The sequence below is a fragment of the Salvelinus fontinalis genome, chromosome 28 (genome assembly GCF_029448725.1).
Source record: "Salvelinus fontinalis isolate EN_2023a chromosome 28, ASM2944872v1, whole genome shotgun sequence".
In the NCBI taxonomy this organism is placed as follows: Eukaryota; Metazoa; Chordata; class Actinopteri; order Salmoniformes; family Salmonidae; genus Salvelinus; species Salvelinus fontinalis.
Window position 1 is genome coordinate 17658439 of NC_074692.1, and position 21752 is coordinate 17680190.

The 21752-nt window shown below is 43.2% G+C and overlaps 1 protein-coding gene across 4 annotated transcripts in view; it reads left to right on the forward strand.

Moving 5' to 3' along the window:
- LOC129826305 (EGF-like repeat and discoidin I-like domain-containing protein 3) overlaps positions 1-21752 on the forward strand; it is a 283677-nt gene that overhangs the window by 68422 nt on the left and 193503 nt on the right. For 2 of the 4 annotated variants that reach the window (XM_055886873.1, XM_055886875.1), the window contains one exon: positions 18890-18922. In XM_055886873.1, the coding sequence (XP_055742848.1) occupies positions 18890-18922 (33 nt within the window). The remainder of the gene's footprint in view (positions 1-18889; positions 18923-21752) is intronic. The other 2 variants (XM_055886874.1, XM_055886876.1) reach the window with 1 other exon arrangement.

Below are 21752 nucleotides of genomic sequence, written 5' to 3' on the forward strand. Positions count from 1 at the left end.
TTATCATAATAAATTGTTCCTACTTTGAGCTGTTCTTCCATCAGAATCTTTGTCAAAGAATCGTTTCTTGGGTCTAATCGTCTTTTGGTCGAAAGCTGTCCTCTTGCCATGCAGAAATGCACATTGCGTTCGGCATGAACTGGAACGGTGCCCAGAGATTCACAGTGGCTCAGAAATAAATGTCCCAAAATCGCACTAAACGGATATAAATTGCTATAAAATGCTTTAAATTAACTACCTTATGATGTTTTTAACTCCTATAACGAGTAAAAATATGACCGGAGAAATATAACTGGCTACACTAATGCTTGGAAAAACAGTAGGTCGGTATCCTCCGCGCGCATGATGCACCTAGAAAAGAGTTCCTACCTGCAGGATTTTTTCATTTATAGTGGCTGTGATTGGGCAATCGATACCATTCAAAGCGTCATCACGTAAAGGCATCCAGGGGAAGACGTAAGCAGTGTCCGTATACTCATAGGAATAACAGTGGCCTTGAAACTGACTCCAGAACAGGGGCCAAAATGTGTGAAATCTGACTCCATGTCAGGGAAATTGCTGTAGAATGAGTTCTGTTCCACTCAGAGACAAAATTCCAACGGCTATAGAAACTATAGAGTGTTTTCTATCCAATAATAGTAATAATATGCACATTGTACGATCAAGAATTGAGTAGGAAGCCGTTTCATCTTTAGAGACAATTATGCTAATTTGAAACAGCACCCCCTATAGTCGCAAGAAGATATGCAACAATTGGCACGAGAACAGATCAGTTGGGCAGATATCCACTGAAAACATCTTCACTAAGCTGTATCCAAACTGAAGTTCACACTCTTAGAAAAAAGGGTTCCGAAAAGGTTATTCAGCTGTCCCAATAGGAGATTCCTTTTTTGGTTCCAGGTAGAACTATTTTGTGTTCCATGTAGAACTCAAAATGGTTCTACCTGGAACCAAAAAGGGTTCTACAAAAGGGTTCTCCTATGGGGACAGCCATAGAACCCTCTTAGGTTCCAGATCTTTTTTTCTCAACGGTTGTACGAAACAAGTGTTAGGCCTAAAATGCAGCTCTTTTGCATAATGTCCATTATATTTCCATAACCCAGCACAGATAATGATAGCACATTGGTTTAGTGCACACAGTGGTTGAAAGGTAGTGAGAAACAATTAAAGACGAATAGAAACAAAATACAATGCAAAGAAAAGCACAATAGACCCATGAGTGTGCAGTTGACGGGAGTCTGATCTGGAGCGTGACACAGCCAGATGTCTCAGATCACACAGCCTTAAATCACTCTGACACAGACTGTTGTGTTTTTATAGGAGAAATTGTCCAGAATGTCTGGTACAGCGAAAACAACTGTACTGCAGGACGCCAAAGCACACATAATATGTTCAGCAGGAGGAGAAAATAGTTTGGGATTGTGAAGCATCTTAAAATGGTTGCAGAGAACAGTATTTTCATAATTTCTGAAAAAAAAAAAAAATCCTATCTGAAACATCAGTTTGCTTTATTACGGACCTGTGATTATTGCAGTTTGATCAGTCTTGACATTTATACTTTCTATTTTTATCTGGCAACTTCTTAAGTATAATAATGCCTCTAACATGTCATTAATGCACTGCTACTGTTTGGGATTTGACTGTGTTGAACAGCAACTCCAAAGCAACTCCTTCTGCTGTGGCTTACTGACACGTGCCACTCTGCCACAATAAAATAGGCTGGGTCGCCTCTCCTCCCTTGCTTATTTAAAAAGAAAATGTATATAGTGACAGACACACAAGCAATAGAACTGCACTTTGAAGTTACTGCCAACTTGTCACAAAATAAGCCCTAGACTACAATTGTATTGGAAGAGGCAAATCTCACCGCATCCATTTAATTAGAAAACTGTGCAATTTCAAAACGTTTAGAGGGTGAAGATGTTGACAGGATACAATAATTGCAAGTTGTATGACTGATAATGCAATAGTCCTGTTATTTTCTCTTAAGCGTTTGCAAATTGTAAGGAAAGTGAGGTTGGAACTTTTCCCACTATGGTCAAGCCTTTGAGTAGTTTTATAATGTTGTCAGCATTGCTTGAGTTTATTTATATTGTGGTGCTAGGGAAGTGACAAGTAACCTCTTACGCAAGTCTTATTTCATAGAATTGTGTAGTGTAAAATGTCTTGCTGTAAGCCATTTTTACCAAACATAGTATTTATAAACAATATACTGAAATGTTTGGAGGCATTGGGAAAATAAAATAAAAACAATAGTTAATTTGAGCATTTGTTAGTTTTCCAATTTAAATGTATAAGGCTGTAGTAATGAATGTTGATGGATTATGCCCCCAGTCCAAATTGTATTGAGCTGAGCAAAGTCAACAAATATGTTCTTCTTGGCAAGCCACAATAAAATAACATTACAGAGAATAATTCATCCTCATCCAACTAGCTCCAGCAACAGCATACTGTATGAATGATCATACATAGATGTACTCATACACGCACAAATGCACACACAGACATACAGTTGAAGTCGGAAGTTTACATACACCTTAGCCAAATACATTTAAACTCAGTTTTTCACAATTCCAGACATTTAATCAGAATAAAAATTCCCTGTTTTAATCAGAATAAAAATTCCCTGTTTTAATCAGAATAAAAATTCCCTGTTTTAGGTCAGATCACCACTTTATTGTAAGAATGTGAAATGTCAGAATAATAGTAAAGAGAATGATTTATTTCAGATTTGATTTCTTTCATCATATTCCCAGTGGGTCAGAAGTTTACATACACTCAATTAGTATTTGGTAGCATTGCCTTTAAATTGTTTAACTTGGCTGAAACGTTTCAGGTAGCCTTCCACAAGCTTCCCACAATAAGTTGGGTGAAATTTGGCACATTCCTCCTGACAGAGCTGGTGTAACTGAGTCAGGTTTTTAGGCCTCCTTGCTCGCACATGCTTTTTCAGTTCTGCCCACAAATGTTCTATAGGATGAGGTCAGGGCTTAGTGATGGCCACTCCAATACCTTGACTTTGTTGTCCTTAAGCCATTTTGCCACAACTTTGGCATTATGCTTGGAGTCATTGTCCATTTGGAAGACTCATTTGCGACCAAGCTTTAACTTCCTGAAATTATGTCTTGAGATGTTGCTACAATTTATCCACATCATTTTCCTCTCTCATGATGCCATCTATTTTGTGAAGTGCACCAGTCCTTCCTGCAGCAAAGCACCCCCACAACATGATGCTGCCACCCCCGTGCTTTAGGGTTGGGATGGTGTTCTTCGGCTTGCAAGCCCCCCACATTTTTCCTCCAAACATAACAGTGGTCATTATGGCCAAACAGTTCTACTTTGGTTTATCAGACCAGAGGACTTTTCTCCAAAAAGTATGATCTTTGTCCCCATGTGCCGTTGCAAACCGTAGTCTGGCTTTTTTATGGCGGTTTTGAAGCAGGGGCTTCTTCCTTGCTGAGCGGCCTTTCAGGTTATGTCGATATAGGACTCGTTTTACTGTGGATATAGATTATTTTGTTCCTGTTTCCTCCAGCATCTTCACAAGGTCCTTTGATGTTGTTCTGGGATTGATTTGCACTTTTCACACCAAAGTACGTTCATCTCTAGGAGACAGAAAACGTCTCCTTCCTAAGTGGTATGACGGCTGTGTGGTCCCAGGCTGTTTATACTTGCATGCCATTGTTTGTACAGATGAACGTGGTACCTTCAGGCATTTGGACATTTCTCCCAAGGATGAATTAGACTTGTAGAGGTCTACAAAAAAAGGTCTTAGCTGATTTCTTTTGATTTTCCCATGACACCAAGCAAAGAGGCACTGAGTTTGAAGTTAGGCCTTGAATTACATCCACAGGTACACCTCCAATTGACTCAAATTATGTCAATTAGCCTATCAGAAGCTTCTAGCCATAACATCATTTTCTGGAATTTTCCAAGCTGTTTAAAGGCACAGTCAACTTAGTGTATGCAAACTTCTGACCCACTGGAATTGTGATACAGTGATTTAAAAGTGAAATCATCTGTCTGTAAACAATTGTTGGAAAGATTACTTGTCATGCACGAAGTAGATTTCCTAACCAACTTGCCAAAACTATAGTTTGTTAACAACAAATTTGTGGAGTGGTTGAAAAACGAGTATTAATGTCTCCGACCTAAGTGTCACGAACGTCGTAGTGAGGAGACCAAGGCGCAGTGTGAATAGAATACATTCTTCCTTTTAATAATGAAGAACACTCAACAAACAATACAAAATAACAAAACGACCATGACCGCAATAACACTAAGTGCAAACATGCAACATCACATAGACAATCACCCACAAACCAAACTGGAAATGGCAACCGAAATAGGATCCCCAATCAGAGACAATGATAAACAGCTGCCTCTGATTGGGAACCAATCTAGGCCACCATAGACCTACATAATGCCTAGACTACACACACACACCTAGACGTACCCAAAACCCTAGACAAGCCAAAAACACACATACCACCCTCGTCACACCCTGACCTAACCAAAATATTAAAGAAAACAAAGATACATAAGGTCAGGGCGTGACACTAAGTGTATGTAAACTTCCGACTTCAACTGTATGTCTGGACCCCTGGCCATGTTTTTGTGTTTGCTGTCCAGGAGAATTCCTCAGTGTTGTTGGGCTAGTTGCAGCCAAAGATAGCCTTGGGCTTACCATCATCTTTGGAACACACATTTGACATAAGAGTTGAAATTGGCCTGGACAATAAATTATTGGAATAGTCCATTTCTGTTTGTCTGTCTGGGTGTGGGTGTGCGTAAATGTGTGCACGTACTGTGTGTTCGTGTATGGCGTAGACCAACAGTGAAATGCTTACTTAGGGGCCTTGTATAGGTTTTCATGGATGTTCATTCATATGTGTGTGTTTTATGGCAACTCTCAGCTAACAGATGAGCTGTCATAATACGGTAATCACACTATGACACTGTCCAAATGATACACGTTAGAGGAGCCAGGAGTTTTTCCTGAAATACTCAAAAGGCTTTTCAAACACATGAAGTATCTTTATATTGCATTCATTTTGTCCTCCAAGAATGGCTGAAAATGTCCAATCTGTCTCTGATTTCATGCACCTTGGTTGGAATGAAATGTTATGTTCAATGGAGACAGTGATAAGGAGACTAGATACAGAGATATACTGTATACAAATGGCAGAATTATGAAAAATAGATGACAAAATTCTTAACTTGGTTGAAAACCAATTAGTTATTTGTTCAATACTATAGCCTACTGACTCGAGTACAAAGGCAAAATGTATACATTGACAGTAGGCCTAGCAGTAGAATACACTCACACACCTCTGTCAGAGCTAGCAACTATAGGCCTAATAGCTCCCCATGAATAAGGAGAATGGGCATGTGGATGAAAGGACCCGTCCTAACCTGGCATAAACCATTCACAACATGTCGTCGATAATACACCGCCTAACTTTTCAATGAACCGACTGATAATACTTCACAGGCAAAGCTATTGCACACTTGACATAACAATGGCCAGCAATTAATATGTTCATCAAAACAAAGACGTTATTTGCATAAACATGAGTGTTGCGGGTAAACAATAAAAACACTCCCTTATTGCAGGGCCAGCAACATAAGTGACTGCTTAGGCCCCGAAAACAATGTTTGTAACTGAACTGTGTGGAATGGAGGGAAATGTTGCGACATCATCACAACTTTGAATACGGATGTCAGAATAGCCCTGATTTTTCTCCCTCTCTCTCTCCCTCTCCCTAATTGTCTTTATTGGCATGACATAACACTGTACATATTGTCAAAGCTTAACAATAAGCATGTGCTTATAGCAATAAGCATACCCTTCTCAATGGCTAGGATGCACTTTGTCAAGGTTTGTCTATAGTTTTGATCAGTAACCATGGTCAAATTGTTTGCCACGGTGTACTGTCGATTTAGGTCCAGATAGCGCTTCATTTTGTTTTATGATTGTGTTTCCCAGTAAGTAATGTAGCTTTGTTTTGACTGTGTAGTAATTTGTTTTGATGTTCTGGTCCTGAGGCTTCAGTGTGTTAGTAAAACAGGTTTGTGAACTCAATCGCAGGACCAGCTGGATGAGGGGATAATTTTCTTTGCTCAGTCTTGGTATTGCAGGGCTTGGTAATAATATGAGAGGTGGTCACTATTTTAGATGTTTCCAAAACTGAATTTATATATTTTTTCTGTGGATATTAGCCCAACTCTGCGCTGCATGCATTGTTTGTAAATTTCTTCTGGATGTAGGAGAATGTTACAGAACTCTGCATCCAGTTTTAGCCAAATTAGGTATTTCAATTTGAATTTGTTTTTTAATGGCGTAGAATGCCCTGCGTGCTTTGTCTCTCAGTTAATTCACTGCATCATTAAGGTGTCCATCTCTGCCTAGAAGGCCAGCACCCCGGAGATACCCCTTCACTGTTGACGTTGAGACTGGGGTACTATTTAATGAAGTTGCCAGTTGAGGACTTGTGAGGTGTCTGTTTCTCTTTTTATTTTTTTTATTTTTATTTTTTTTATCCCATTTACTCCCCAATTTTCGTGGTATCCAATCGCTAGTAATTACTACCTTGTCTCTTCGCTACAACTCCCGTACGGGCTCGGGAGAGACGAAGGTCGAAAGCCATGCATCCTCCGAAGCACAACCCAACCAGCCGTACTGCTTCTTAACACAGCGCGCCTCCAACCCGGAAGCCAGCCGCACCAATGTGTCGGAGGAAACACCGTGTACCTGGCCCCCTTGGTTGGCGCGCACTGCGCCCGGCCCGCCACAGGAGTCGCTGGAGCGCGATGAGACAAGGATATCCCTACCGGCCAAACCCTCCCTACCCCGGACGACGCTATGCCAATTGTGCGTCGCCCCACGGACCTCCCGGTCGCGGCCGGCTGCGACAGAGCCTGGGCGCGAACCCAGAGACTCTGGTGGCGCAGTTAGCACTGCTAACTGCGATGCAGTGCCCTAGACCACTGCGCCACCCGGGAGGCCCAGGTGTCTGTTTCTCAAACTAGACACTCTAATGTACTTGTCCTCTTGCTCAGTTGTGCATCAGGGCCTCCCACTCCTCTTTCTATTCTGTTTGGAGCCAGTTTGAGCTGTTCTGTGAAGGGAGTAGTACACAGCATTGCACGAGATCTTCAGTATCTTGGCAATTCCTCGCATGGAATAGCCTTAATTTCTCAGAACAGGAATAGACTGACGAGTTTCAGAAGAAAGTTATTTGTTTTTGGCCATTATGAGCCCGTAATCTATCCCACAAATGCTGATGCTGCAGATACTCAACTAGTCTGAAGAAGGCCAGTGTTATTGTTTCTTTAATCAGGACAACAGTTTTCAGCTGTGCAAACATAATTGCAAAAGGGTTTTCTAATGATCAATTAGCCTTTTAAAATGATAAACTTAAATTAGCTAGCACAACGTGTCATTGGAACACAGGAGTGATGGTTGCTGATAATGGGCCTCTATGCCTATGTAGATATTCCATTAAAAATCAGTGTCACGCCCTGACCATAGATAGCCCTCTGGGTTCTATATGGTGTTTTAGGTCAGGGCGTGACTAGGGGGGTTTCTAGGTATTATATTTCTATGTTGGTGTGTGTGTATGGTTCCCAATTGGAGGCAGCTCGTGATCGTTACCTCTAATTGGGGATCATACTTAGTGTGTCCTTTTTCCCACCTGCGATGTGGGATATTGTTTTGTGTGAGTGCCTATGTGCGCTACGTATTTCACGATCGTTATGTCTTTGTTGTTTTGGAAGTCTCACTATCATTAAAATGTGGATCTCTACTCACGCTGCGCCTTGGTTCAATTATTCATACGACGGTCGTGACAATCAGCCGTCTCCAGCTACAATAGTCATTTACAACATTAACAATGTCTACACTGTATTTCTGATCAATTTCATATAATTTTTATGGACAAAAAAAATGTGCTTTTCTTTCAAAATTAGCTTTTCTTTCATTTCTATTTGACCCCAAACTTTTAAACAGTAGTGTTTATACATATTCCTATTAATTGAACAAGTAAACTTTCAGTACAATAGGTGTGATGTGTGTGTGTTTAGTGCAGTTTAGTGCAGATGAGCTGTTTAATCTCACTCAATCCTACAAAGTTCACCTGTCCTCTGATGACCATGCTGAACTGGTCCTGCTGTTGGGCCCTGTGGAGTGGAGGGGGCCAGGGAGCTTCCCCTCTGGTCTGGTAGAGGTGGTGGTCTGGTAGTAGTCTGGGCCCGGTTCAGTCTGGCTGAGCCGATGTAGGTGGTGATGCTCTGGTGGTGGGTGGGGCCTGTGGGGTACGCTGGGTCTGGTGGGGCATTGAGGGGGCCTGGGGCTCCTTGGTGGTCAAGTGCTCTGTTGGGGTCTCTGAGGATGGCCACCGCAGTGGGTTTTACCAGAGTAATGGGTTTACGCTGTGGTGCTGGGGTACGAAGGGGTGTGTGGGGGGTGTAGGGGGGGGGGGGGGGGGGGGCAGAGAGCTTCTCTCTGTAGTGTTTGTCCCGATTTGAGCCTCCTTGTTGACTGGGGGTAGAGGGTGGTCGTATGGGGGAGGTTGTATGCGAGGGTTGGTCAGTGGGGCTGTTCTCTGTGCTGCAGCACCCTCTTGATGACAGACAACTAATTTGCCATCTCCTCCTTTACCTGCACTAGCTCTCTCCTCATGGTGGCCTTTACCTCCTTAAGCGCTGTGGGAAGGCTCTCTCTCAGCTCCTGGACAGAGTTCTTCAGCTGGGTCCTGCACTGGTTGATCTGGTCCGGTAGAAGTGCTGTTTCTGGGTTGGAGGTGGTGTAGCTTGGGTGCTGCTCAACAGGATAGACCTGTTGTGTGGGTCTGGGCCTGGGTTCCTGCTGTTGGAGTGCCTGAGGTGAGGGAGAGGTCGGAGTGCTGTTCTTGTCCTTTTTGGTTTCCGTTATCTTTCCTAGGGTGAGGAAGTTCTGTACCAAAGAGCGGAGTGCAGCCTCACTGTGTGGATCATGACAGTGCCGTTCTGGTACATGTTTACCATCAGAAACATCTTTTCCTGGTCCTTTTCGTTGTATAGCTGAAATGCCTGGTGTGGTCTGTGTAAAATAACAGATTTGTAACAGTCCATTTGTGTGAGCAGTCGGCAAACAAAGTTTACGCCTTCTCCCTCAGAATTCTCTGTTTAAAAGGGTTTCTTCCCTTCTCTGATTTGATTTCTGTAAAACAAAAAAAAAGGTAGGAAAGTCTCTCAGTCTCTGCTGCTGCCTCAGTGGCCATGTTGCTATGGTTACCACCAGTTAGAGCTAGACGTAAACTAGCTGACAATTTTTTTTGGCTATCTAGCACAATTAAGATTGGTCTTTTAACTCTGTCAATCTTTTCCTCCTGTGTTGATCTTCAGTTTTACAATTTGATTACCTATATATTTTTTGCCAATTTTATCTTCAGTCAGGAGCTGTTCTTGTTCTCTCTCTCTTTCTCTCTCTCTCTCTGCTCCCTACCCTTCCCATATGCTAATATTTCATTAGTATACAGTGTTTAAGATGAAAACGTGCACATACGTGCACATAAAATTGTATCATAATTCGAGAGTCCTCTCCTTATTATTAGACAGGCCCTCAACCCCTGAGAAATACAGACATACTCTCCTTAGATTGCAATATAATGTTTACATCAATAACACCACAGAAAATGTATTCAATACACCCAGATTGGCCATCTGGCAATTCTGGAAAAGACCGGATAGGCTGAAGAATTTTTTTAGTTGGGTGGACTTTTCCCGAAATTGACACACAAAAGGAATGTGTTTTAAACAGTACCAGTCAAAAGTTTGGACACACCTACTCATTCAAGGGTTTTTCATTATTTTCTACAGAGTGGAATAGTAGTGAATACATCAAAACTATGAAATAACACATATGGAATAATGTAATAACCCCAAAAATTGTTAAATAAATTAAAATATATTTTCTATTTTAGATTCTTCAAAGTAGCCACCCTTTGTACAATCTTGGCATTCTCTCAACCAGCTTAACCATCACAGTGCAAGAGACATCACTACAGACCCTGTAGGCTGTATCACAGCCGGCTGTGACTTGGAGTCCCATAGGGTGGCGCACAATTGGCACAGCGTCGTCCGGGTTAGGGTTTGGCCAAGGTAGGCCATCATTGTAAATAAGAATTTGTTCTTAAATTTAAGAATAAGATGTTCTTAACTGATTCCATATGTGTTATTTTACTGTGATGTCTTCGCTATTATTCTACAATGTAGAAAATAGTCCAAATAAAGAAAAATCCTAGAATGAGTAGGTATTTACAAACTTTTGACTGGCACTTGCATAATTAATTTGATTAATATTATGGTGTTTCTATTCTAAGAAAAACGAAAAACCCTCTGGTTTCCGTTAGGATGGAACGGAAAATATGGAGCTGTACAACATGACGGTCGGGAGTACAGTATTGGGCTACTTAGCTAAAGAATCCCTGTGTTGTGTGGGCACGCAGGAGACCGGTGTTCAATTCAGTGAAAATAAAAATGTCATTGCTTGTCTCAGAGCAGCGCGAAACAGTGCTAAAATAGTTGTAGACTACTGCTTCAAATCCAATTGCTTCTAACTTCAATATGCTCTTTAAATAAAAAGGACCTACACCACTTTTAACAGCACATTACTCAACACTAGTGAGACTCATATTGCTTACGGTAGGCCTTCAGTATATGACGTGACTCTCCGCCAATAATTACATATAGAGGATTGGAGGATATTTTTGTAATTCGGTGATTTTTATTCCTATTTGAATTTGTTTTGTAAATAAATAAATAAACACTGGGCTATTTAGCCAAAGTATCAAAATACAGCGAGGTGTTGGTAAAGGTATATTGTCCTTTTTCAGTTGTGCAAACCCACAGTTTCATCAGCTGTCTGGATGACTGGTCTCAGATGCTCCCACAGGTGACAAAGATGGATGTGGAGGTCCTGGACTGGTGTGGTTACACCTGGTCTGCAGTTGTGAGGCCGGTTGGATGTACTGCCAAATTCTCCAAAACAACGTTGGAGGTGGCTTAAATTATCTGGCAACAGCTCTGGTGGACATTCCTGCAGTCAGCATGCCAATTGTACGCTGCCTCAACTTGAGACATCTGTGGCATTATGTTGTGTGACAAAACTGCCCATTTCAGAGTAGTCTTTTATTGTCCCCAGCACAAGATGCCCATGTGTAATGATCGTGCTGTTTAATCAGCTTTTTGATATGCCACACCTGTCAGTTGGATGGATTATTTTGGCAAATAAGAAATACTCAGGAATGTGAACTACATTGTGCACAGAATTTGAGAGAAATAAGCGTTTGGTTTCTATGAAAATTTCTGAGTTATTTTATGTTGAGCTTATGAAAACAACACTTCACACATAGGGTTTGTATTTTTGTCAAATATATAATGAGCCTTTTGCTGATCAGCGGGCAACGGCCGGCCGGTCATGCAAACTCACATTCAAATGCGCCGCGGCCATTGCGAGGGCATACAGTGGCTTGCGAAACTATTCATCCCCCCTGGAATTGTTCCTATTTTGTTGAATAACAACCTGGAATTAAAATAGATTTTTGGGGGGTTTGTATCATTTGATTTAAACAACATGTCTACCACTTTTAAGAATATTTTTTCTTGTGACACTGAAAACTGAACTTGAGCGTCCATAACTATTCACCCCCCCAAATCAATACTTTGTAGAGCCATCTTTTGCAACAAATACAGCTGCAAGTCTCTTGGGGTATGTCTCTATAAGCTTGGCACATATAGCCACTGGGATTTTTGCACATTCTTCAAGGTACAACTGCTCCAGCTCCTTCAAGTTGGATGGGTTCCGCTGGTGTACAGCAATATTTAAGTAATACCACAGATTCTCAATTGGATTGGCGTCTGGGCTTTGACTAGGCCATTCCAAGACATTTAAATGTTTCCCCTTAAACCACCCGAGTGTTACTTTAGCAGTATGCTTAGGGTCATTGTTCTGCTGGAAGGAGAACCTCTGTCCCAGTCAAATCTCTGGAAGACTGAAACAGGTTTCCCTCAAGAATTTCCCTGTATTTAGCACCATCTTTCATTCCTTGAATTCTGACCAGTTTCCCTGTCCCTGCCGATGAAAAACATCACCACAGCATGATGCTGTCATCACCATGCTTCACTGTGGGGATGGTGTTCTATGGATGATGAGAGGTGTTGGGTTTGCACCAGACATAGCGTTTTCCTTGATGGCCAAAAAGCTACATTTAAGTCTCATCTGACCAGATTACCTTCTTCCATATGTTTGGGGAGTCTGCCAAATGCCTTTTGGCAAACATCAAACGTGTTTGCTTATTTTTTTCTTTAAACAATGTCTTTTTTTCTGGCCACTCTTCCGTAAAGCCTAGCTCTGTGGAGTGTACGGCTTAAAGTGGTCCTATGGTCAGATACTCCTATCTCCGCTGTGGAGCTTTGGAGCTCCTTCAGGGTTATCTTTGATCTCTTTGTTGCCTCTTTGATTAATGTCTTCCTTGCCTTGTCCGTGAGTTTTTGTTGGCGGCCCTCTCTTGGCAGGTTTGTTGTGGTGCCATAGTTTTTACATGTTTTAATAATGGATTTAATGGTGCTCCGTGGGATTTTCAAAGTTTTGTATATTTTTTTATAACCCAACCCTGATCTGTACTTCTCCACAACTTTGTCCCTGACCTGTTTGGAAAGCTCCTTGGTCTTCATGGTGCCGCTTGCTTGGTGGTGCCCCTTGCTTAGTGGTGTTGCAGACTCTGGGGCCTTTCAGAACAGGTGTATATATTCTGAGATCATGTGACACTTAGATTACACACAGGTGGACTTTATTTAACTAATTATGTGACTTCTGGAGGTAATTGGTTGCACAAGATCTTATTTAGGGGCTTCATAGCAAAGGGGTTGAATACGTATGCACAAACAAATTGTTTGAGACAAGTCATTTTTTTCATTTCACTTCACCAATTTGGACTATTTTGTGTATGTCCATTACATGAAATCCAAATAAAAATCCATTTAAATTACAGGTTGTAATGCAACAAAATAGGAAAATTGCCAAGGGTGATGAATACTTTTGAAAGGCACTGTAGATCTATATTTCTTATAGGTATTAGCCTCAGCTGCAAAGTTATTTTAGGACATTACATTTTCTTTTGGATGAATACACGCAGTTGAAGTCGGAAGTTTACATACACTTAGATTGGAGTCAATATACTCGTTTTTTCAACCACTTCACCATTTTTTTGTAAACAAACTATAGTTTTGGCAAGTCGGTTAGGACATCTTTTTTATGCATGACAAGTAATTTTTCAAACAATTGTTTACAGACAGATTATTTGTAACGGCAGAAATTTTTGGGTGTTACTCACGGGATTTTTGGGCTTCCGTGCAAGACGCGTCCCCTCATAACTCCGGTTCCTCTCTCTCTTTTCCTCCACTCTCCGAGCTGCCTCCAGCTGTTCCCATGGACGGTGATTCACTTTAGCCCATGGTCCTTCTCCGTTAAATATTTGCTCCCAACTCCACAAGTCCTGTATACTCTCCCGTTGCTCGAACTTCCGCTGCTTGGTTCTGGATTGGTGGGTGATTCTGTAACGGCAGTCCTCCTCCTCTTCATCTGAAGAGGAGGAGTATTGAGGGAACCAAGGCGCAGCGTAGTGAAATGACATATTTTATTAACGAAACACGAACTTGATTAAACTAACAAAAACAACAAACGGTGTAGACAGACCTAGACGACGTACTCACATAAAACAAGAAAAACGCACGAATAGGAACATAGGCTACACAAACCGAACAAACCGTAAACAGTCCCGCGTGGTGTACAGACACAGACACGGAAGACAATCACCCACAACGAACACTGTGACAACGCCTACCTAAATATGACTCTTAATTAGAGGAACGCCAAACACCTGCCTCTAATTAAGAGCCATACCAGGCAACCCAAAACCAACACAGAAACAGAAAACATAGAATGCCCACCCAACCTCACGTCCTGGCCAACTAACACACATAACAAACTAACAGAAATAGGTCAGGAACGTGACATAACCCCCCCCATAAGGTGCGAACTCCGGGCGCACCAGCACAAAGTCTAGGGGAGGGTCTGGGTGGGCATCTGACCACGGTGGTGGCTCAGGCTCCGGGCGAGGTCCCCACCCCACCATAATCCATCCTAGCCTCCATCTCCCCCTAAGAATGTCCACCCTCATTTTACCCCCACAAAATCCCCTTAGTAACATCAATGACAGGGACAGCACCGGGACAGAGAGATAGATCAAGACAGAGGGATAGCACAAGACAGAGGGATAGATCAGAATAAAGAGGTAGATCAAGATAGAGAGGGAGAATATGATAGAGGGGCAACTCCGGACTGAAGGGCAGCTCCGGACAGAGAGACAGCTCTGGACTGAGGGGCAGTTCTGGGTATATAGGCGTTTCTGGCTGAAGGGCAGCACATGGCTGACTGACGGATCTGGACGCTCATGGCAGGCTGACGGCTCTCGACGCTCATGGCTGGCTGACGGCTCTCGACGCTCATGGCTGGCTGACGGCTCTCGACGCTCATGGCTGGCTGACGGCTCTCGACGCTCATGGCTGGCTGACGGCTCTCGACGCTCATGGCAGGCTGACGGCTCTCGACGCTCATGGCTGGCTGACGGCTCTCGACGCTCATGGCTGGCTGATGGCTCTCGACGCTCATGGCAGGCTGACGGCTCTCGACGCTCATGGCAGGCTGACGGCTCTCGACGCTCATGGCAGGCTGACGGCTCTCGACGCTCATGGCTCTCTGACGGCTCTGGCTGCTCATGGCTCGCTGGCGGCTCTGGCAGATCCTGTCTGGCTGACGGCTCTGGCAGATCCTGTCTGGCTGGCGGCTCTGGCAGATCCTGTCTGGTTGGCGGCTCTGGCAGATCCTGTCTGGTTGGCGGCTCTGGCAGATCCTGTCTGACGGACGGCTCTAGCGGCTCCTGTCTGGCGGGCGGCTCTAGCGGCTCCTGTCTGGCGGACGGCTCTGTAGGCTCATGGCAGACGGGCGGCTTTGCAGGCTCATGGCAGACGGGCGGCTTTGCAGGCTCATTGCAGACGGATGGCTCAGACGGCGCTGGGGAGACGGATGGCTCAGATGGCGCTGGGGAGACGGATGGCTCAGATGGCGCTGGGGAGACGGATGGCTCAGATGGCGCTGGGGAGACGGATGGCTCTGGCCGGATAAGGCGCACTGTAGACCTGGTGCGTGGTGCCGGAACTGGAGGCACCGGGCTAAGGACACGCACCTTCATACTAGTGCGGGGAGCAGGGACAGGGCACACTGGACTCTCAAAGCCCACTCTATACCTGGTGCGTGGTACCGGCACTGGTGACACCGGGCTGAGGGCAAGCACATCAGGATTAGTAGGGGAAGACGAAACAGTGTGTACAGGGCTCTGGAGACGCACAGGTGGCTTAGTGCGTGGTGCCGGAACTGGAGGCACCGAACTGGATACACGCACTACAGAGAGAGTGCATGGAGGAGGAACAGGGCTCAGGAGACGCACTGGTAGCCTAGTGCGTAGTGTAGGGACTGTAGGTACTAGGCTGGGGCGGGGAGGTGGCGCCGGAAATACCGGACCGTGCAGGCGTACTGGCTCTCTTGAGCATTGAGCCTGCCCAACCTTACCTGGTTGAATGCTCCCGGTCGCCCGACCAGTGCGGGGAGGTGGAATAACCCGCACCGGCCTATAAAGGCGAACCGGGGAAACCATGCGAAAGGCAGGTGCCATGTATGCCGGCCCGAGGAGACGCACTGGAGACCAGACACGTTGAGCCGGCCTCATGACACCTGGCTCAATGCCCAATCTAGCCCTACCAGTGCGGGGAGGTGGAATAACCCGCACTGGGCTATGCACTCGTACAGGAGACACCGTGCGCTCTACTGCGTAACACGGCGCCTGCCCGTACTCCCGCTCTCCACGGTAAGCCTGGGAAGTGGGCGCAGGTCTCCTACCTGCCCTTGGCCCACTACCTCTTAGCCCCCTCCCCCCCCCAAGAAAATTTTGGGTGTTACTCACGGGATTTTTGGGCTTCCGTGCAAGACGCGTCCCCTCATAACTCCGGTTCCTCTCTCTCTTTTCCTCCACTCTCCGAGCTGCCTCCAGCTGTTCCCATGGACGGTGATTCACTTTAGCCCATGGTCCTTCTCCGTTAAATATTTGCTCCCAACTCCACAAGTCCTGTATACTCTCCCGTTGCTCGAACTTCCGCTGCTTGGTTCTGGATTGGTGGGTGATTCTGTAACGGCAGTCCTCCTCCTCTTCATCTGAAGAGGAGGAGTATTGAGGGAACCAAGGCGCAGCGTAGTGAAATGACATATTTTATTAACGAAACACGAACTTGATTAAACTAACAAAAACAACAAACGGTGTAGACAGACCTAGACGACGTACTCACATAAAACAAGAAAAACGCACGAATAGGAACATAGGCTACACAAACCGAACAAACCGTAAACAGTCCCGCGTGGTGTACAGACACAGACACGGAAGACAATCACCCACAACGAACACTGTGACAACGCCTACCTAAATATGACTCTTAATTAGAGGAACGCCAAACACCTGCCTCTAATTAAGAGCCATACCAGGCAACCCAAAACCAACACAGAAACAGAAAACATAGAATGCCCACCCAACCTCACGTCCTGACCAACTAACACACATAACAAACTAACAGAAATAGGTCAGGAACGTGACATTATTTCACTTATAATTTACTGTATCAATTCCAGTTGGCCAGAAGATTATATACACTAAGTTGACTGAGGTTTAAACAGCTCTAAGGCTTTAGAATCTTCTGATAGGCTAATTGACATCATTTTAGTCAATTGGAGGTGTAGATGTATTTCAAGGACCGCCTTCAAACTCAGTGCTTCTTTGCATGACATCATGGGAAAATCAAAAGAAATCAGCCAAGACCTCAGGAAAAAAATTGGAGACGTCCACAAGTCTGGTTCATCCTTGGGAGAAATTTCCAAACGCCTGAAGGTACCACGTTCATCTGTACAAACAATAGTACGCAAGTATAAACACCATGGGACCACGCAGCCGTCATAGCGCTCAGGAAGGAGACGCGTTCTGTCTCCTAGAGCTAAATGTACTTTGGTGCGAAAAGTGCAAATCAATCCCAAAACAACTGCGAAGGACCTTGTGAAGATGCTGGAGGAAACAGGTACAAAAGTATCTATATCCACAGTAAAACAAGTCCTATATTGACATAACCTGAAAGACCGCTCAGCAAGGAAGAAGCCACTGCTCCATAACTGTCTTAAAAAGCCAGACTACTGTTTGCAACTGCACATGGGGACAAAGATCGTACTTTTTAAAGAAATGTCCTCTGGTCTGATGAAACAAAAGTAGAACTGTTTGGCCATAATGACCATCATTATGTTTGGAGGAAAAATGGTGAGGCCGAAGAACACCATCCCAACCGTGAAGCACGGGGCTGGCAGCATCATGTTTTGCGGGTGCTTTGCTGCAGCAGGGACTGGTGTACTTCACAAAATAGATGGCATCATGAGGTAGGAAAATTATGTATATACAGTATATTAAAGCAACATCTCAATACATCAGTCAGGAAGTTAAAGCTTGGTTGCAAATGGGTCTTCCAAATGAACAATGACCCCAAGCATACTGCCAAAGTTGTGGCAAAATTGCTTAAGGACAACAAAGTCAAGGTATTGGAGTGGCCATCCCAATGCCCTGACCCTAATCCTATAGAAAATTTGTGGGCAGAACTAAAAAATCTTGTGCGAGCAAGGAGGCCTACAAACTTAACTCAGTTACACCAGCTCTGTCAGGAGGAATGGGACAAAATTCACTCAATTTCTTGTAGAAGGCTACCCGAAACATTTGACCCAATTTAAAGGCAATGCTACCAAATTATTCTGACATTTCACATTCTTAAAATAAAGTGGTGATCCTAACTGACCTAAGACCTGACCTGACCTTTTTACTATGAATAAATGTCAGGAATTGTGAAAAACGGAGTTTAAATGTATTTGGCTAAAGTATATGTAAACTTCAACTGTAGCTAGTCGCATCGGGTATTACATTTCAAGTTAGCAATCTATTTAGTTAATGTGTTTCCACTTCCTCAGGTGTTGACCCCCAAATTATTTAGGCCATGATATTAGTTAGTGCACATGAAGATATGTGTTTTGACAGTAATATATAGCAACTATAGTCTAATTGTCAACCCAAAATTAAGTGGTAAGTGTATGGCGCGCACAATGATGTTGTTTGGTGTAGATAACACACCAGGGACACTCTTGTCCCAGTCTGCTCTTCGCATTATTAGTCTAATGTATGTTTTTTTGTCATATAGCAGGCACTCTTATCCGGAGCGGAGCGTACATTTTCATACTGGTCCCCCATGGGAATCTAACCCATATACGGAGATCATGTGACACCTAGATTGCACACAGTTGGACTTTATTTAACTAATTATGTGACCTCTGAAGGTAATTGGTTGCAACAGATCGTATTTAGGGGCTTAAAAGCAAAGGGGGTGAATACATATGCACGCGCCAGTTATTTTTTTTCCATTTCACTTCACCAATTTGGACTATTTTGTGTATGTCCATTACACGAAATCCCCCAAAAAATCAATTTAAATTACAGGTTGTAATGCAACAAAATAGGAAAAACGCCAAGGGGGATGAATACTTTTGCAAGGCACTGTAACTGAGTGTTTGTCACTCATACGATTGAGTTTATTGCAAATGAAAAACATTCAGTGTTCATGATGGAGTTACACCATTAAATCCTATCTAATTACCTCACAATTATCTCTTTCTCTCTTTTCTCCCTTCCTCCCCTTTTCCCTCCCTCTATCTCTACAGCAGCAGATGGTGAGGAGGAGACGACTTCAGCAGGTGGGATATTTCTACACTTGGTATCTTGTGTTCTCCTCATGTGTGTGTGTGTTCTACCTATCAGCAGTAAAATCATATGACATGTCATGTATCCTTTCAACCACTTTCTTACTCTCTCACTCTTTCACTCCACACACACACACACACACACACACACACACACACACACACACACACACACACTGCAGTAACACCAACTCCCATTCAAGGTAATATATAATGTGGTGCAACAAGACACACAGAACCATGTAGATTTCAAGACCTTATCCCACCCTTCTCCTTCCTCATTGACTGCTGTGACTCCTGCTGCATTGATTGATTGATCATGCCGAGTCAGCACTCTTAGGTTGACTGATCTCCAATTGTCTTTCTTTTTTTGTTTTTGTTCTCTTTTTACCCTTTTTTTACAAGCTTAGATCATCACTTTCAGTGCCTCTCTTTCTTTTCATTGAACCAATCAGAGACGTCTGCTGTTCTCCCTTGCAACAGCAAATTTCACCTAACATTTTCATTGTTTGTCATTGAACGAGAACTCGAAACAACAGCCAAAAATCTAAAAAAATCAACAACATTTGATCATGCAAATATGAATGAAAGAATTAAACTCATGTTATCCTATTTCTTAGTGAGTGATCTGTAATTGAGCCAAGGCGATAGTAGTGATTCTTCCATTAGATAACCTTTTTAGAGTCCTCATCTATCAAAAAGCCTCAATAGGCATTCTACACATTTTTCTAACTTGAAAATAGTTATGAATCAGGGTAGTTAGTTAGTGGAGAAATTTCCATCCCTGCAACAAGTTCGAATCTTAGCTTAGCTCTGGTTAGTGTACTTCCATAAGCAATCTTCCCCAAGGAGCTGGCTAATGATATTTAATTCACTTACTATTAGCATACGGTGCACAGCAGGGTTAAGATCAGCATAGTGGATTATCATAAAAGCCCTCCATTATCATAAAAGCCCTAAGAAAGCATGTTTAGCAATCACATGCAATTTCCAGCTAACCTGACAGTAAGGAGCTTCTCAGAAGAAACTTTTTAAAAGTTCTGTACGAATTTCATGGAACAGTTAACAAAGGAAGAATAACTGAAATATTCTGTGTCATTTTAGATGGAAAAGCCACATGAATATCACATGATCTTATGTGAAGTTAGTTTTTTTTTTCAATTGCTAACATGCATTGGTGAAAACTCTTCACACAGTCAGCGGAACAGTAGTGTATGTGGACCAAACTGGGAATCATGTTTCATTGCTTTCACACAAAATGTATTCAATGACCACATTCTCTGAAATCCATGAACTCTTTTCTCATTCATACTCCACCACCTGCAAAACTATATAGTTGCAGCACGTGTTCAAATGGTACACACTGTTTCCAAGACTTTTAAAAACACATACAAAACAGAGAGATGGCAAATGTCATGCATTTCTGCAGTAACCAGATTGAAACATATAGAAAAGTGGCCACAATTATTGACCATGTTGGAAACCATGGTCTCTCTTTGAGAGAGGCCGGTTTAAGGGTGCAACCAAATCTGCAGCGTTCAACAGTAGCATCAATAGTACGAATTATCCGGCAAAACAACAGGTGAGATGTGCATCCTTCAATGATAATTTAACTATACATTACAGTACAATACAGTATGTTCACATTTGTACATGTACTGACATTTTGAAATATATATATATTGTTTTATGTTTTCAGTAGGATCCAAAGGTTGCTCCCACAGGAGGGAGAGAAAGAATATTATCAGATGTGCAGGAAATTGCTATTGTTGACATGGTAATTGGCAACAATGCAAGAAAACTGTGGGAAATTCGGGACAGAGTGCTGGCAGACGATATCACTTTTGGGAATGTGAATACGGTCAGCACAACGACAATTGCCAGAGTCCTAGAGAAACATAAATAAGGAGTTGAACCCTTTGAGAGAAACGGTGAACGTGTGAAAGAGCTCCGGTATCAATATGTCGAGGTAAGATGTCTGTTCAATAACCGAACAGGGTACATACACAGCTTTGCATAATGTAAAGTACGTTAAAACTGTGGATTTACTATATTTTTGAGAGTAATGGAGAAGGAAGCCAGACACACTGCATATACATTCATCTTTGTGGATGAAGCTGGATTCAACCTGGCAAAAACACGCCACAGGGGAAGAAATGTTATTGGACAGAGGGCAAACATGGATGTCCCAGGCCAGAGAGGAGCTAACATCACAATGTGTGCAGCGCTGTCCAATGATGGTTTGCTGTTACACAAACCACTTATTGGCCCCCACAATACAGAGGGGGTCATTTATTTTCTGGATGACCTGCATAATCGACTTGTGCCAGCGGAGGAGAGAGGGGCAAGAAACTCCCCTACCTTTGTTGTTGTGTGGGATAATGTGGCATTCCACCACTCTGTTGTAGTCAAAGACTGGTTTGCTGCACATCCCAGGATGTCAGTACTATTCCTGCCTCCATACTCCCCCTTCCCAAAACCCATAGAGGAGTTTTTCTCTGCGTGGAGGTGGAAGGTTTATGACCACCATCCACATGACCAGATGTCCTTACTGGAGGCCATGAATGTGGGGTGTGGAGACTCTTCTCCTGAAGACTGCCGGGGTTGGATTAGACATTCCAGAAGATACTTTCCAAGATGCATCGCCAGAGAAGACATGAGATGTTGATGAGAACTTGTGGCCAAATGAAGGAGAGAGGCAGAACTAGAACCCCCACAGTACTGTACAGAATGAGTGATTATGCTATACATGTTGATGTTTTTTTAAATTATTATTATTGCAGCCCTAGAATTTCAGGAATTAGTTTTTTGTTTCAACTTTTTA